This window comes from Sorex araneus, chromosome 2, assembly GCF_027595985.1.
Source record: "Sorex araneus isolate mSorAra2 chromosome 2, mSorAra2.pri, whole genome shotgun sequence".
Taxonomy (NCBI): domain Eukaryota; kingdom Metazoa; phylum Chordata; class Mammalia; order Eulipotyphla; family Soricidae; genus Sorex; species Sorex araneus.
Window position 1 is genome coordinate 97,185,757 of NC_073303.1, and position 18,543 is coordinate 97,204,299.

The following is an 18,543-nucleotide window of genomic DNA, read 5'->3' on the forward strand; positions in this document are numbered from 1 at the left end:
TGTCCTAAGGAATGAAGCCAACATTTTTCACAGGCCAGATACTTGGGCTTTCTTTGTAGCTTAACTGTTTAAAAAGGAGTGATCTGAAATGACATTTATGAAAAGTGGGCAACTAAACTTAAGAATCTTGTGCTTTCTGGACCGTTAGACACGCTGCACACTGCTTGACTGCTTGCCCCCCTCCTCTTCGCTACCTGAGTTGGCGTGCTTTGCGGTCATTGTGGTTTATACCTTTGGCATGCAAAGTCACTGCCCCAGAGTGCCCAGAGCCTCGTGTCTGCCTTGAGCGCATTTCTGGTCACTCCATCCCTTTCTCCCGGTCCTGCTCAGCCACTTCAGTTCAATTGCCAAAGACTAAAGGTTGTTTCACTGGACATTACCTTAGGGTTTTTTGAATTCTTGCTCCTAACTCTGGGCCTTAGTAGAACAAAGCATGATTCCCTGAATCCTGGTGGTGGATAGAAGTTACATTCCTACCAACTATCAAGTTCCAGGCCCAGCAGTTGTGTATTTTTATTCTTAGAAGAATCCTTTGAGAATTTTAGCTGTTTGTACCCTTGTTATATGATAAAGAAAAAGGAACCACAAGTTGAATTTGGACTGTCTGCTCCTAAAGATCTACGTGCCTCCCTGATTGCACAAACTCTTCTAGTCAGGAATTGGCGGTTTTGAAGAGCATTTTAATAATTAGGTAGAGTTTTTAATTTTGGGGGGAAAAGTCAAATTATCAGAACAAGAAGTTTGTGCCAATAAGTTCTTATAATTCTAAGTCAGTATCTTGTAGTGCTTTAGTTCATATTAAGTTTTGCCCTCAATGCAGCTACTCATGATAGATGTGAAATTAGGAATAAGGTGCAGTTTGCTCAGTGTCTGTGTAATAGTGAGGTGTTTTTCATTGGAATTTAAATGGTTATACCCGTTGTTACTTTCAGCTTTCCCAGGCTAAATCTGGAAAGTTTAACCCACATGTCCATGTAGAATATGAGTGGAATCTTCGACAGGATGAGATGGATGAGAGTGACGATGATCTGGATGATAAAGTAAGTATGTAAATGATGCCTTTGGTTCCCAGTGCTCTTCCCGCTATAAAGATGTGATCCGTTCTTTGAGTTGGATTTTGGTCTTAGCACTCTGACCTCCCAGGGTCAGTGGGATAAAGGGAGGTGGTGTTCGTGTGTTTGTACACAGAGAAAATTTTAAGGGATTGGATCCCATGATAATAGGTGCTGACAAGCTCAAATTTTAACAGCAGTCTGGAGATACCAGCAAAAACTGATATTGTCTGGAAGCGGAATTCTTTCTAGAGGGGTTCCCGCTTTTTCTCTTACATCTTTCAACTAATTTAATGAGCTTCAACCACATTGTGGAACCTAACACATTGTGGAATGTGTTGATCACATCCAAAAACAGTTTTAGTTTGGAATGATGCTCAGTGGGTTGAGCACATACCTGATTTCATCCCTGGCACCACATCTGGTCCTCCAGGCACCCAGCTTCAGCAACTCTCAAGCACAGAGCTGGGAGTGTCTCCAGAGCCCTGCTGCTGAGACCCAGAAACAAAGAATGAAAAGGGAAAAACAAAAAATAAAGGTTTACAGCAACATCTAGCCTGGGCACTGTTGGCCAGCCAAGTTGACACATAAAATCATCTATGAGAACAGCTATTTAAAATTTAAAACTTTAGGCCTGAGCCAGGTACAGCAGGTAGGATATTTCCCTTGCATGCTGCCAACCCAGGTTCGATCCCTGACATCCTGTATGGTCCACCTAGCCCAGCAGGAATAATTTCTGAACCAATAGTAACACCTGAGCACTGCCAGGTGTGGTCCAAAAGCAAAAAATTAATTAAAATATAAAAGTTGTCATTTGTTGAATAATATAGAGACTATGGGGTAGGGGGTAAGGGCTGGAATGATATAGTATAAAAAGTAGGGCACTTGCCTTGCACACAGCCAGTCTGAATTTGATCCCTGGTAACTCATATGGTTCCCCAAGCCCACCAGGAGTGATCTCTGAGTGCAGCGCTAGGAGTAAATCCTGAACACCATGGTTATGACCAAAAAAAAAATAATAATAACAAACACCAAATACAGAACTTGGCATCAGTAGGCACATCACCTGTGTAGTCTCTGATCACCTCTACCATGTTCTTTAGGACTTGTATTGACCTTGGTTAGCAGAAAAGAAGACTTAATGTAGGGTGATTTTGTTTGTTTGGTAGTGGTTTGGGTCTGCACTCATAAATCACTCTTGGCAGTCTTGGAGGACCATATGGGATGCTCGATATAGAACCTGGATTGGTCATCTGCAAGGAAAACGCCCCACCCACTGTACTATCTCTGGCCCCTTCGTATGGTGATTTTGCAACTTGTCCTGCAGCTAGAAACCACAGTCTCAAGGAATAAGCCCAATTCTGCTGAGCTCTTTTGCCTAGTTCTTGATTGCCGCTGAAGATCATGCACCAGTTTCCACTGGAAGCATATAGGACCTTTTTCTCCAGGCAGTATGTGAGCAGTAGTCAAAGATGGCTCTGCAGAGACCGGAGAGATAGTTCAGGGGTTAAGGCACTTGCCTTACGTGTGGCCCAAGCCTAATCAAGGAAATTGGGTTTCTCAGCATAGAATGAACATTCCCAGTACATGCGAAGGGAGCATCCTTCCAGGGAGGACAAACCACATGTGCACGGCATCTCATCCTACCGAGTCTGACTTACAAGGAGAGACAGGATGCTACATGTGAGGAGCTTGTGTGTACGCTGATCTCAAAGCAAGAGGCTGCCCTGCAGGGTCAGTCTCAGTCAGGACAGTACTAGGGATCCGGTTTGGCTTTTTTGGCCTTTAGTCAAGCAGTCAGAAGCCAACTGAGATTCCTTGTCCCAAGTGCCAGATCTCCCAGAAGCCCTGGCTGCAATGTGGGGGACAGGCAGCAGCTGAAAGGAACTGGAGTCAGACTGGGCTCCTCAGGAGAACAGGCACAACATTTGCGGGACAGTTCTGAGTTGCCCAAGTAGAGCCTAGTGGCTCTAGGTGATCCTGTGTTTCCGTCTGCGTCAGCACCCATGCCGTGAAGAGTGGAAGTGCATGGGATACCTCATACGCACTTGAAAGTGGTTCTGATTCCAGAAGTTTGGGTTGGAGGTGTGGGTCTGTGATGCGTTCTCCAGTGGCAGTCAGCAGCATCTCAGGTATGAAAAGAGATGTTAGGATGAGAAGACAGATCAGGGCTGAGAATCTTGTTAAGGGCTGGAGCAGGGAAAGAAAAGAATAGAGCAAGTGGATGGTAGGCAGGAGCGTTCCAGTGTTGGTGAAAGTGCTCTGCACGGGGGAGGCGTTTGTGAAAGGTTAAGTGCAAACCGTCTTCTTCCTCTTCCTTTTGACACCTAACCAGATTTCTCGCAGTGGCCCTGGCGGCGGTGAGCAGTGAGAGTCAGTGATTTCTGGCCCCTTTCTGGCGTGTGCCATGACTCTTAGGCTCTGGTTGAGAACCATCTAAAGTCTCCAGAGCCCCAGGGACCCGTGTCCGTCCCCCCCAGTCTCCCCCTTGCAAAGGTCCTGAGAGCACCTGCAGCGTTGCCCGTGATGGGGCGTCTCCCTCACAGCCCTCTCGTTTACTTTGCCAGCCGAGCCCCGTCAAAAAAGAGCGCTCCCCGAGACCACAGAGCTTCTGCCACGCCTCCAGCATCTCTCCCCAGGACAAGCTGTCGCTGCCGGGATTCGGCACCCAGAGGGACAAGCAGCGGCTCTCCTATGGCGCCTTCACCAACCAAATCTTTCCCTCCACAAGCACAGACTCGCCCACATCACCGACTACCGAGGCGCCACCGCTGCCGCCCAGAAACGCCGGGAAAGGTAGGGGCGTTGAGAACAGCTCTACGACTCCATCCTCAAAGCTCTAGGGGGTCAACCCTGCCTCAAGGTAAAAGTGCCAGGTGCACTGGAATGGTCAAGTGTGGAAGGTGATGTCAGGGCCCTATGAAGCAGCAGCTTGAAATCAGGGCCCTGCTGTGGGCCACACACCAGCAACCAGATCATTGCTGTCACGTGACAGTCCTGTGAGATGTGTGCTTGCCTGCCCATTTTACAGATGGGAAAGCTGAGTCTTAAGGAGAGAGAATGACTTGCCCAAAGTGGTCAGTTATAGGCTGTGAGTGGTTGGAATTGAGATTCAAGTTTCACTTGGACTGTAAAGCCCGAGTGCCCTTTCTTCTAAAATGGCTTTATTTTGAAGATACTGGTAGGAATAGTGATTGTTAACAGTTGGGAAGCACTTGCTTTAGGAGATGCTCACAAAATAAGGTCAATACTATAATTACTGGCATCAGAGACAATGAAATACTGAGGAACTGACTTCAGGCTCTCGGCTTTGAGGGATTTTAACCCAAACCTCTGTCTGAACTGAGCCCCTGCGTCCTGTGCTCTTCTACAGGGATTGTTTTTCTGTGAGATGCTGTGTTGGGAAGAGTGGAGGAGAGACACTCTGTAATGCACTGTCACATGTCTAGTATGTCACTCTTGTTCGGTAGTAATGAATGTCCTGTGTCGTAAACCCATGCAAGACCCTCCTGTGAAAGTCAGTGAGAGTCAGTGAGTTCCACCTATACCAGAGTACGAGAAGAGAAATGGCAGCAGCAAAGGGCCACTGCAGCCAGGGAAAAATCGAGAAATGTCCAGAGCCCTGCCAGGGAGGGCAGATGCAGGATTCTGCCCCGGGTGCTCAGCTCATATGGACGCAAGTTGGGAGGCCACTGGGTACCCAATACTGTGCATATTAGAATTACACTGGGGCTATTTTCTGGGAATTGTGAACTTTATTCAAAACTGTGGTTTTTTTCAGCGCTTATTCTCCATTGAGATAGTCCTATATATGGGAGCTTTGTTCTTAGGGACCCCAAATGGCCTCATCAATCATCAAATAATGGAGGAATGGAAGAAAGTTAAGATAGGGCTGTGGCATAAACAGCACTCATCAAAGAAAACCAGTGACCGTAACACTAATAGCTTATATAAACCAAAGACTTAATAAGTCAGTGTTTTGCTTACAGTTTTATACATGACCGGAGAAGATGTATTTGTTTATTTATTCCTTTATTTATTTATTTATTTATTTATTTATTTATTTATTTTGCTTTTTGGGCGGGGTCACACCCGGTGATACACAGGTGATACTCCTGGCTCTGCACTCAGGAATTACTCCTGGCGGTGCTTAGGAGACCATATGGGATGCTGGGAATCAAACCCAGGTCAGCCACATACAAGGCAAATGCCCTACCCACTGTGCTGTCGCTCCAGCCCTGAGAAGATGTATTTAAAAAAAAATAATTAAAAAAAAAGACTAGCAAACAGAATCCTTTGTACCACCGACTTACCAAGGTCCAGCTCAGCAGTGTAGGAGTATCTGTGTTGCTGCTTCCCTCCAGGCAACCATCATCCTCAGCAAGGTAGCGATCTGGAAGAGCAGAAACCCTCGTGAGAAATTGCTAGGCCCAATAAAACAGATGAAGTTGCTCTGAAAAGCTTCATCCTCCCCTAATTGTAGTCACCAACAATTGCAGTTGTCTCCCCTAATTGTTACCATTATGACCCGTTGAGACAAGCAAGGCTCGTTTTGTTCAGTGGGCCAAACTTTTACCTGCGCAGAGAGCCACCAGGTAATTGATATTCTTGCCCCAAAAAGGTGTGCAGGGGGGGCTGCCGGAGGATGGTTTTTATTTTTTAAAAATTTTATTATATTTTTATAAAGTTGTTCACAGTAATTCATTACACTTAATATTTGAACACAGTCCCACCACCATTGCACCCTCCCACCACCATATTTCAAATGTTTTCATCCCAAATCCCAGACCGTGCCCCCGCCAGCCGAACCAAAACAATTAACTTTTTATTGCTTGTTATGAATAATTCACTAAAAATGATCTAATAACGTTTCCTGAGAAGAAAGTGTGTGAAGATTGTCATGTTTCATCCTCGAGCCACTAAGCCCTTGTATAAGAGATTACTAACATGTTAGGTAGCCCCCATCAAAATGTTGTGTACTACTCGGGGTAACCTCAGTGAGGGCGGAGAGGGAACTCAACAGGCCAGCCTCTGTGTGGCCTTGGTGAAGACAGCCTAGCTGGAGGGTCTGGAGGCATCTCTGTGGCATGTCATTCTTTTCTGGGAACTTTATTTCTGAATCTCTGGTTTTTATCTTTAATAGTCCATCATAGAACTTGACATTTTTTTTCAACTTTTATTTTAGACACCATGATTTACAAATGTGTTGGTCTTTGAGTTTCAGGCGACAGTGTTCCCAGCTGCAGTTTGACCACTAGTGACCCCATTTCCTTCTCTCCCCAATTTGATTTCTTGACAGACACAATTTCTAATTTAATTGGTGGATTTGGGTCCCATGCTTACATAGTGTGGGGATCCCGTGGTCTAGATATGTACAGATACCTCATCTCTGCATCACAGATAAGTTCATAACCCCTAACCTTGCCCATATGTTACTTTTAGGCCTTGTCTTCTGCACTCCCCCCTCAAAGGGGGAGAAATATTGGCTTGAATTTATAGAAAATAAAACACGAGTGCAGGAGAGAAATGTGTTTTTATTTATTTTTTTAGAACTGAAAGGATACAGAAACAGTAACCGAATCTCTCAACCTACAGCCCGTGAGTCCTGGAAGGCAAGGACGTGACTTCAGGTCTCACAGTGAATAAAACAGAAGAGAGAGTTAAAATGGTTCCTACAAGACAGCTTGACAGACCACATGAACCATTTTAACTCTCTCTTCTGTTTTATTCACTGTGAGACCTGAAGTCATGCCCTGATCTTCTAGTTTCTTCTTTCCCATGTTGAGGGTGATGATCTATTTCTGTCTTGCTCTCCTCACAAAAATTGTCACCTGAGTCCAGTGAAACAAATATGGATAAAGAACTTTTTAAAAATGCAGTCTTAAACGACCAAGATTCCCAGGAGGATTGCTAGGCTGTCATTACAGATGCTCCTAGAGACTGAAGGAGTCTCTTGAACAGTTATATCCATGCCACATAATAGGTTCTTAAAAACAAATATTATTTATCTGTGCTATTTAGTTCTTTATTTAAGCCATAGATCAACAGTTTCCTCTTGGCGTCATCCCCCATATGGTAAGCTCAGTTCCGTAGACCAGTTCTCACATTCTATTACCTTTGGAAATCTGTCATTCTCTTATTATGTTACTTTATATTCCACATATGAGAGATTGTTCTATATCTGTTCCTCTTTTTCTGTCTAACTTTGCATGATACTCTCCAGATATATCAACATAGCAGATAACAAGGCTTTTCTTATAGCCCAGTAATATTCCTCTGTGCGTGTATGTGTGTGTGTATGTGTGTGTGTGTGTGTGTGTGTGTGAGAGAGAGAGAGAGAGAGAGAGAGACGGTCTCTGTAATCAGTCATCTGTTCTTTTACACATCACTTGTTTCAGGTTTTGACTACTTGGCTATAGTAAATAGTGCTGACATGAGCAGAGTAACACTAATATCTTTTCAGAATAGAGTTTTTGGGCCGTTGGAGAAGATGCCAAATAGAATTTCTGGGTTGTGTGAAAGCTCAATTCTCAGTCTTTTGAAAAGTGTTCGTATTGTTTTCCGAAGATGTTGGATAGTCCCACCAGCAGTGAATGAGGGTCCTTTCTCCCCAGTCCTTTTATGTCTGTCCCTCTCTTTCTGACTCATTTCACTTAGCATGATACAATCCATGCCCATCCATTTATAAGCAAATTTCATGACTTCATCTTTCCTACCAGCTGCATAATATTCCATTGTGTAGATGTACCACAGTTTCTTTAACCAGTCATCTGTTCTCGGGCACTCCGGTTGTTTCCAGATTCTGGCTATTGTGAACAGTGCTGCAGTGAACATACAGGTGCAAGTGTCTTTTCTACTGTGCTCTTTTGCACCCCCGGGATATAATCCTAGAAGTGGTATTTCTGGGTCATATGGATGCTAAATTTCTAGTTTTTTGAGGAATGCCCAAATTGTTTTCCAGAAAGGCTAGACTAGTCAGCATTCCCACCAACAATCAAAGAGAGTCCCTTTCTCCCCACATTTATGCCAACGCTGGTTGTTCTTGTTCTTTTTGATGTGTGCCGGTCTCAAAGATACAATTTTTTTTGAGATAAAATTGAGATTTAAGGTTTTTTGTGTGTAATATATTTTTTATTTTTTAGTGAATCATCATGGAATACAGTTACAGACTTTGAAACTTTCATGCTTGCATTGCAGTCATGCAATGATCAAGTACCCATCCTTCCACCAGTGTTCCCAGTATCCCTCCCACATTCCCAGCCACCCACCCACCCCCGCCTCTGTATCAGGGGGAGTCCCTTTTTACTCTCTCTCTCCTTTAGGGTGCTGTGGTCTGCAATGCAGGTGTTAAGTGGTCATCATGTTCAGTCTATAGTCTATTTATCAAAGAAAGAGTTTTTAATGAAGCATAAAGAAGCTTGCTTAACTTCCTTAGCAGAAGTAACTTTTCAAGGGTGTAGAAAGCTAACTGATATGCTAATTATGTTTTATTTATTTTTCTCCAGGAACACAGTCCCCTAGAAGCAGGCCTTATGTAGTCTTCCTGAATAGCATGTGGGTAGCCAGATCTAGGAACCCTGAACTTCTGTAACAAGGGCTTTCCTGCTTCAAGCTGGTGCTAGCTCTGAGAGATGTGTTGCTCAAAGGCAGCACAGCACTTGGGATACTTGGTGTCATGGAGAATATCAAATCAGATGGTTCTTTACCTTCAGATTAGATGAAGACACTAAACTCCACTCTAAATCAAAGAGAGGTAGAGAGGAACATGCCATCTAAAGCACATCGATCTCTGCAGTTCTACATGGCATCAGTGAGCCCTGTGAGGGTCAGTCATCACTTCCATAAACTCTTCTTTCCCTTCCCCTACCAGGGGATCGTTCCTTCTCTGAATGCCAGCCCTCTCCTAGTCCTAATCTGTCTTCAGCTCTTACCTGGTTCTGATGAGGTTCACAGTCTTCATCTGAGGGTTCAAGACTAGCAAGTGTACCTTGCTGGTCACTGACTAGAGAATACTGATGTCTGTAAGGCAATGAGTACAGTGAGCATTTGGCAGAGAGCAATTGCTCATTCTACTGCATGCGTTCCTTTTAACAAATGTTTTAGGCACTGGGTGTCTGTTGCCAAAAGTGGGGGGCTTCCCTGCTCGGGGAGCTGGTGTTGTCATGGTAGAGAAAGCAGCGAAATGTCTCTGTAGGACAATGTCCTGAGGGAGTGGGAAGGAGAGGCAACCTCAGGCTTGAAGCAAAGACCAAAGAAGTCTTGTTTGCCCATGACCTGTCCCAGCTTCACTTAAGGAGCAGAATGTGCATTCCCAGCATGGAGTGGAATCCTCTCAGAGATTGGTTGGGTAAACCACCGAGTCCGTGGAAACATGACCCAGAGAAGGAAGGAGGCAACTCTTGTAAAAGCAAATCACATGTCATGTTGGGGAGCTATTCTCTTGCAGAAAAATCTGACTATCGAATGCTACAGCATTGTACCCAAACACAGTTGTGGGAGCATCTCATACAACATCTTTGGAATTGGAGGTCTGTGGCCATAGTCCGAGAGGGTGAGAGGTGTGGAGAGGGTGAATACTTAGCAGGTAAAGGTGGCCACCGCTGAATGGTTCAAACTGGCCTCAGGAATATTTTCCTGTTGCTAGAATTATTCGTATATTTGTTTCCAGCATGTTGTGTTGGTTTTGTATGTTTCCGAAAAACTTTCTATAAACTGTCATCCTTGATTTATGTTGAATTAGTGGAGGGAAAAGGGACACTTTTTTCCAATCTCCTGCAATCCTTTTGCTGTAAAAACTCTTTCACAGCTGTCGCTGGTACTGGCCACCTTGTTGGCTAAGAGCATATCTTATATTTTGCCTTGAGTAGTGGCCATTGGGGCCTCACCAACTAGGTCACCTGACTGTTGTGGAAAAGGAAGCAGGGGAAATTCTTCATCTGATACAACATAGGGGCAGTTGTGTTAAAAGCCAACCCTAAAGCCCTTGAATCCCATATTTTCTCTTTATTATGAATATCTGGGAAGGACATTGAAAGAGTAGCTCATCCAGGGCTCTGTCTGTGGCTCGGTCATGTTGAGCTCTTGGCCAGCTGTGCTGGGACTTAGCATATCTTTCATGCTCCCCTCGACCTCACTCTTCTGGGCCCCCTTCTGAATGTAGAGATGGTATCTGTTCCTTCCACATACACAGCCCTTCTCTACATAAATACATGGTTGTTATCTGCTTTTTCAAGCAGTTAACTTAATCTCTCCCTGTACCATAAAAGCTATTAGAAAATTATCTTTTTATATATATAGAGAGAGAATTGTATAGAATCAATTTGTTATTATAATATTTATGGCATCTTAAATATGTAAAGTATAATTCTTAAATAATTTTTGGCCAGGGGAATTTGGGGGGGTGGTATTTGGAGGCCACGAGGACCATAATGGGTAGCATATGGGGAGCTGTGTGTGGCCAGAGATCGGACTTTGAACCTCATGCATGTAAGGCATGTTCCCCCCTCAGACCCTTTGCATTAACTTTCCCAGCCCCAAGCTAATTTTTGTTTATTTTAAATTTTTTATTAGAGAATCACTGTGATGTACAGTTACAAACTTATGTACTTTCGTGTTTATATTTCACTCATACAGTGATCGTTTATCCTCCCTCCACCAGTGCCCATTCTCCTCCACCAATGATCCCAGTATCCCTCTCACCACCCCCACCCAATCCCCCACTACCCTACCCTGCCTCTGCGGCAGGGCATTCCCCTTTGTTCTCTCTCCTTTGGGGTGTTGTAGTTTGCAATAGAGGTATTGAGTGGCCATCATGTTCGGTCTATAGTCTACTTTAGGCATGCATCTTTCAACCCAAGTGGGTCCTCCGACATCCTCTACTTGGTGTTTCCTTCTCTATCTCAGCTGCCTTTTCCCCCAGCATGGGAGGCCAGTTTCCAAGCTGTGGGGAATACCTCCTAATCCTTATCTCTGCAACTCTTGGGTAGTAGTCTCCCACCCTAAGCTAATTTTTAAAGCTACTTTCTAGGTCTTTTTATGTTTCTGAAATTTCAAAGGATATTTGGTATCCCTGCTAAAAACTGAACGTTGAAGGACCTTTAAAGAAAGGAATCCCCCAGACACATGCCATAAGTTATTTCCATGGATGTAAGTTTCCATAAAAGATAAAGACTGTGGTTGCAATGGGCCTGTGCAGGCAGGACATGGCGATGGCATTCAGTGGACCGAGAGCTGCCTCTCCAGGCCAGATGACGGGCAAAGGATAGGCAAGGGAAATGGCCAAACAGGAACCGCGGCCCCGTTCCAGTTTATTTCAGTTTGTTTCTCTCCTCCCCGCATCATCCCATCTCTGCCTTTACGGCACAGTCGTAGTCATTTTGGCCGTAGTCCCAGTGATCAGAGTTCCGTCATCCTAGTCCCCTCCCGGACCTCAGAGTCTCAGTTCTCCTCATCTTCAATGTCTCATCGTCAACCTTCTTGTCCTCAACATCTGGGACTAGTCAGCATCTAATCTTCCCTATCTCCATCTCAGCATCTCTTTCCTCACAAGTCTTCATTTTCTCCTTTCTCTCTCTTGAGTCCTCTCTCTCAAGTCTTCTAAGCCTTCTCTCTCCCCAAGTCTTCGTCTTCTCTCTTCACCAGCCCCTTACAGCATAGTTATATGGAATCATGTAGGGTGGGGATACAAAGGTGGGGTTGGACATTATCAAAGCAACAAAGAGATGTAAAACCACTCCTTCAGGAGATTAACTCAAGGACAAAATCTATCTAAGGAGATTACTCAATATTACTAGGAGATCCGCTCAAAGGCAGGATTGCATCCAAGGTATATTGCTTTCTTCTTTCCTCAACTAGTAATCCATTTAAACAGTTACAGTAATTTTACTTCTTTTTTGGGGGGGCCACACCCGGTGATGCACAGGGGTTACTCCTGGCTCTTCACTCAGGAATTACCCCTGGTGGTGCTCAGGGGACCATATGGGATGCTGGGATTAGAACCCGGGTCAGCCGCGTGCAAGGCAAACGCCCTACCCGCTGTGCTATCGCTCCAGCCCCTTACTTCTTATAATATTTCTAGCAGTGTCATTTTGTATGAGCACAGTAAGAGATATATTAAAGTTTGGCTTTTCCTGGGAACATCTCACTATATATTCCAGACCACAGTCCTCAGGCCATGTTAGTATTTCCTAACCCCAGCAGGGTCCTTTTTCAGTTACCTCTTTTTGGGTCATGACAGAGTTTGTCCATGACCATGCTCTTAACTTACAGTTAAGTATCATGGCGCTTGGCCTGGCCCATTTTGATGCCAGGGAAGCTTACAGCTTGCCCTGGGCTCTGCCGGGCGGGCCCCTTTCTTGGAGTGTTAGGAACTAAGGGCAGCTGAAGCTTAAGTCAAGTAAATATGGATGCCCAGGAGTAAATAGTATTTTGGAGTCAGTGGACTCCCATGTTACAGAGCATAGCATCGACTGTCTTCCTCTGTCTATACAGTACATTGCTAAATAAACCATACAAATGACATGAAAGAGAAAAGCAATTAGGATTATTAGTGCGTGGTGGAATTGGGTGTGCCTCAGTTGCACTGTTGCGAGAGTGGCTCAGTAAACCTTAAGCTCCCTATGGGAGCAGCAAGAACAATCCAGAATGTGTCGGACACGGAGAGAAATTATGGTATGACTCTAGTCCTGAAGAAACTTATAATCTGGGGAGGGCGTGAAGCCCTCTGACATAGAGGATATTTCGTTCCATTAGGCCTTAAGTGGAAGCACAATTCTATAGGAAAAGGGTTGACCTGGATGATCTTCAAGAAGTTTCTGGTTGACCCTCACCAGATGAAGTGAGGAGGGGACATGGTTACATCTGTGAATGTTCTCGCCTTGCTGGGCATGATGCAGTTCCCAGGGTTCAGCCAAGCCTGAGTGCCTGATCTCGGTCACACAAAGCCAGCCAGTGTCCCCAGTACTTGGGGCGTCGGGTCCTTTTACCCTGTAAAGAAACCATGATAATAATACCACTTTATAAGGTGAGGTCTAGGTGATACTCCTCAACGTTAAGTCAGGCACACAATACTCAATAAATAGAACCGTAGAGTACTTACAAGACAGAAGATTTTAACCACAAGGTGATTGAGATTTCAAGACTTTTTCTTTTCTAAATATACATATTCCACTATCAGGGCATGGCTTACTGGAGTAAATGGGGGGAAAAAAATTCCTTGTTGAAGATATGGTAGGGTTTAATTTAGGCCTCCTCAGATGCGTGAGTTAGATGCTAATTCCCTATCAAGAGGCTTTACAGATCAAAGAAGGCGGTTCCTAGAGGTCCTCGGGGGAGAGCAGTAGCCATTTGAGTCTAAATAGTTGGACTCGGGAGCAAATAGCAAGGATCCAGCTTGCCCACTGCCCAGCATGGTCACCAGGGCTTCTGCCACGCAGTCATGGGACATGCATGTGCTTTCCGAGTTCAGGACACGCTTGTGAGATAAAGACCTCCCTGAGCCAGTGACATTGAGGTATTTACAATAGCACAGCTGAGGGGGGGTTAGTGGGGACCACTAGAATTGAAGGCATAGCAGAACGTCCAGTGGGGTAACAAGAAGGCTGTTGGAGATGCAAGACTACAGCCCAGGCATGCTAGCTCACAGGAGAACAGGTACAGTCTCATCTCACAAGACCTTCTAATAACTGAACTGACCTCCATGTTATGTAGAGCAGCTTTGGAAGATCTGTCCTGTATCTTGAGGGGAAAGAAGTAGAAGTTAGCCTGACACAGCAGTCAGTAGTACTTGGGGCACAGGAGCATTCAGGCAGTTCCTTTTTCCTTCCAGAGGGAGAAACATCTTTAAAATGAGAAACATCCATATCTCCTCACTTCCTACTCCTGCTGCCTTAAGAGTTGGTCTGACGCTGCATTTATTCTTTTTTTGTTGTTGTTAAGTTGGTTGGGTTTTTTTTTTTAAGCTATCTTTGTCCTGTGAAAATTTCTTTTCTGTGGCAATACTTAGATTTATTTTGCATGTAACATTCTTCTGTTCTTTCAAGACTAACCTCTCATTTTAGAAGTTTCCTTGGGGTTTTAAATTTTTAAAAAATGAAATAATTAGGTTTGCTCTTTCTGTGGTCTGATATAATGGTTTTTGGGAGGTGGGAAGAAGTCATGCCTGGCAGTGTTCAAGAGCCGCTCCTGGCTCAGGGCTCAGGGATACCAACCCCTGGAAGTACTTAGGATTTGAATTTGATGCCAGAGATTCGAACCAGGATCTTGGCCACAGCCACATGCAAGGCCTCTATACGGTCTCTCTGGCCTTGATGCTTTTTAGCTACCTCATGTCCTACCATCCAAGAAGAGTTGGTAGCATCTTGCATCAGCTCTTAGTACAAAATGGTAGGTAAGTAAGTCTGTGTGTGTGTTTTCTGAAGAATGAAATTGCATTTCAGTATCAAGTATTCCTTTGCAAAATATACATGGTGTCTTCTGCTCCAAGGCTCACACATTAAATGAGAGCTACTGTCTTCCTTAGGATCACTAGTCTTTTTGTTTTTGTCTTTAAATGATGCTGTTGATTCAAGCTCAGGGTCTCAGACAAGCGACGCATATGCTTCAATGCTGAGCTGCATCCCCAGCCCAGAATCACTCATCTTTTAAAAAAAATGAATGCTGTATGATTTTATTCAGGTGTTATATAAAGAAAGCAAACAAAGGGATAAATAAAATGATAAACCAACCCATCTCTCCAAATAAAGTGTTTTAGACTTTGAGGATTAGTTTGCCGTTACTGAAAACAAGATGAAAGGAATGAGTAAATTGGGCAAAAGTATAATGAGGAATAGAATTGAACTTTTTACTGCTGAACTTGATACATAGTAGTTTTTTTAAATGATGCATGCCTGAAATATATTTTACAATGCAGTGTTGCTCTAATGGGGGGAGCAACATGCCTTAAAAAAATATATAAGTAGCAGTTTGTGCATCTGTTGTTTCTATACTGTATTGCTAAATTCTGTTACTCTGCACCATGCCCAGATAGATCCTGAAGTCTGGGTCTGACGCAATAGCACATTGAGTCGGGCACTTGTGTTGTACACAGCCAACCCAGGCTCGATCTCCAGCACCTCATATGGTCCTCTGAGTACCATTAGGAGTATATTCCTGCGCACAGAGCCAGGAATAACTCCTGAGCATCACCGGGTATGGCCTAAAAACAGAACAAAACCAGGAAAGACCTGCAGTCTGGGGGGAGATAGACAATAAATAATATCACAGTTTGGAATAGAAAAAGTAAAGAAATTAAGTCTCAAATATGCAATGTTTGTGGAACACTAATGCTTGCATATTGAGGTTCGGTTTTGCTTGGTTTGTGATTCCAGGATCACTCTTTGATGTGATGGCTCCTAAAATCACACGGTACATATACATCTTTGTTCAGAGCCATGGCTCCATGTTTCTTTGGTAGCATTTGTTTGGAGCTGGCACTTGGAACCGATTGAATGACCTTCCGGGTGCACAACTTCAGAGAGTCCCTAGATGGCGATAAAGATGAATTTGCTAGAGTCTCGTCATTGTCTAATATCTATTTTCCTTTTACTTGCAAGGGGCAATTAGGAAATTGCCCTTCCTAACACTGAACATTGGGTGTTCTTTTACACATGCGCCACGCATGGGACACTCAGCTCTGGCTTTCAGAAATAGCAGCAACATTTTGTATGACAGGGTGAGCACCGCATGTGCCTCTGCGACTTCAGCTTCATGGTCCCAGCTCCACACTTCACGTTTGTGATTTCAGTCACACCCACCAGGACCCCATTTTCTTTTTTTTTTCTTGCCAAAATCTGCTTTATTAAAGTAAAAATATTTTAATGTGTATCAAATCATAAAATTCTAGTAATTACGTATTTGCCTTAAGAAAAGTCTAACAACCATGAACCATTTCAGTAGCATAAAATGCTGTGCAAGATTTAGGGGAAAATAAAAATGCTACCTACTACACTGTAACTAAATACTGGGAAGTTATTTTCTATGCCAATGAACACATTCTTAGACTTTGCCTAAGAAATTACCTAAAACCTTCCTATTTTTTTCCTATTTTTTAAAATGTTTTTATTTTATAAATTTTCATTTTATAACAAATTTACAAATTTTTTGTATTTTATTACATTTGATACTCAAACACCAATCCCACCACCACTACATCTTCCTACCACCATATTTCAGATGTTTCCATCCCGAACCCCAACTCCTGCCCCAAAGCAGAACTGAAATAATACATTTTGTATTGCTTGTTATGAAGAACCACTGAAAGTGCTACCAAAAAAGTTTCCTTAGTGGAAACAGTGTGAAGATTGTTGTATTTCATCGAGGGGCCATTAAGCTCTTCTGTAGGAGATCACTAACATGTTGTTAAAGGTTGAGCCTTGTGTGCTTATGTATAAAGTAAAAAATATATATATATATATTTCCCTCTAAGATAGGTTGCCTCCTACTTTGAACCCCATCAAATGTGGGGCGTACTATTGGAGTATGGGTAGGCTGTGTGGTATGAAGTGTCCAGGAATAGGTTCACTCGTGGGTGAGGCTCAGCCCGAGCATGGGGAGAGCGGCCGTGAGCACAGCAGTGGTTGGGTTCTAGAGATTTTCGGCTGCTGGGCTGGGTCCCTTGGGGCAGGGAGAGGTCTCACCCACTCCCCTCCAGGGCGCCTGGTGCGGGGTTCGGCATCATGGTTATAGCGAGTGTCATGTTACAGGACCCCATTTTCTTGACTGCAGAATGAAGATAATTTTACTGGACACATTTTTCCTAGAGGGTTACGAAAATCAAGGAGTGTAGCATATCTCAACACATTTTGGAAATAAAATGCACTATACAAGTGAAAGACTATTAAAAGGCACTGTTGAAAAATTAAAATTCATTCTATTTTTCTATGTGATACATTATTTACTGCTTCCTAGTGTCCCAAATTAATGCCTGACTATGGTAACAACCACTGAAAAGACTATTAAAAGGCACTGTTGAAAAATTCAAATCATCTCTGAAACTTCTGTGGTTGTTACCATAGTCAGGCATTAATTTGGGACACTAGGAAGCAGTAAATAATGTATCACATAGTAAAATAGAATGAATTTTATCACTAGGGTCATTTTATCATAAAACTGATCTTTTTCACTGAGATTAATTAATGGTAGGGACTTCTAAGGTCTGATGCCTTTGAGAATAATTTAGATCAGTGTTAATACTGACCAGTAATTGATAATGGGAAATATCAAAGTTCCTTCCACCAAGAAAGGAGACCAGCAGTAATTAAGCTTTTCTTTTACTACACAGAATGTAAAAAGCTCTTTTGGAGCCTTTCTGGATCTTCAGGTATACTCTCGTGTTAAACATTTGGCATGGCAGTGTGCTATTCTTTGTGTCTTTTTCATCTTTCTTTTTCTCTATTTTTTTTTAACTTTTACTGCTACCAGGTAATAGTTTCATAAGATGTATTTTTGTCCAAGTGCCCAACATAACAGACTCCCTATTGTCACTTTGAATAGATAGAACTAATGCCATATATATCTTTCCCATAATAGCTCTTTAAGACAGACTCAATGTTTTTCTTAAAACATCAGTTTAACAATCTCAGTTTCTGCAGTAATGATTTGTGTGTGATGTTAATATCATTACTGCTATCCTGTTAGTCCTTTTTTGAATCCATGAAAATCAATGTTTAATATAACTTACTCAAATTTCTAATAAAATGATTTCTAGAATCATTCAGAATTGGAGAGACAAAGATATATTTTTGTCTCAAAATAAATCTCAAAGATATATTTTGCATCTCTCTTTTTTCGAATATCTTCCTTTATGTTGCACCCTTTTTTCGTTTGTCTTTGTTTGGGGGACATACCTGGCTATGCTCAGGGCTTACTCCTGGCTCTGGGCTCAGGGATCACTCCTGGTAGTGCTCAGAGCACCATTTGTGGCGCTAGGGATGGAACTCGAGTTGCCTGCATGCAAGGCAAGCGCCTTACCCACTGCACTGTCACTCCAGCCCATCCCTCATTATTGATGACAATCCTTTGGGAAAAAAAAAAAAAACCTTCATCCAAAGTTTGCTGACGAAAAAGGAGGAGAAAATGGTATTCTTTGGCTACTTCACTGTTCTGGTTGATGGCGTCTTAGTGGTTAGGCCTCTGCTCTGTGTCCACTGATTTTGCCAAACACTGTGTGCTCTCTTCTGCAGTATGTATTGCAATACCACCTGTGATTTATTCATTTCAAAAGGTGTCTTTTTTCTTTTTTCCTCTCTCATTGTACTGAAGTGATGACCTGAACCCATTTGCAGTCCATGTTGGCTATAAAGCTCATAGTCTCCTCTCCTATGTTGCAGTTTCACTTGGCAGCAGTTTTTAAAGACCCTGCTTATGAGTTGATGAATTGATGGGATTGACCGTATCCGGCATTTCGCTCTTGTCTCTGTGTACCATGCCACATGTTGATGTGTGGAAGTAATTG

General features: G+C 43.3%; 1 protein-coding gene across 1 annotated transcript in view; it reads left to right on the plus strand.

The window, feature by feature from the left end:
- The window catches only part of ASAP1 (ArfGAP with SH3 domain, ankyrin repeat and PH domain 1), a 301,291-nt gene that overhangs the window by 253,699 nt on the left and 29,049 nt on the right, over positions 1–18,543 (plus strand). The window contains exons 21-22 of the mRNA XM_012936073.2: positions 933–1,040; positions 3,620–3,848. Of these exons, the coding sequence (XP_012791527.2) occupies positions 933–1,040; positions 3,620–3,848 (337 nt within the window). The remainder of the gene's footprint in view (positions 1–932; positions 1,041–3,619; positions 3,849–18,543) is intronic.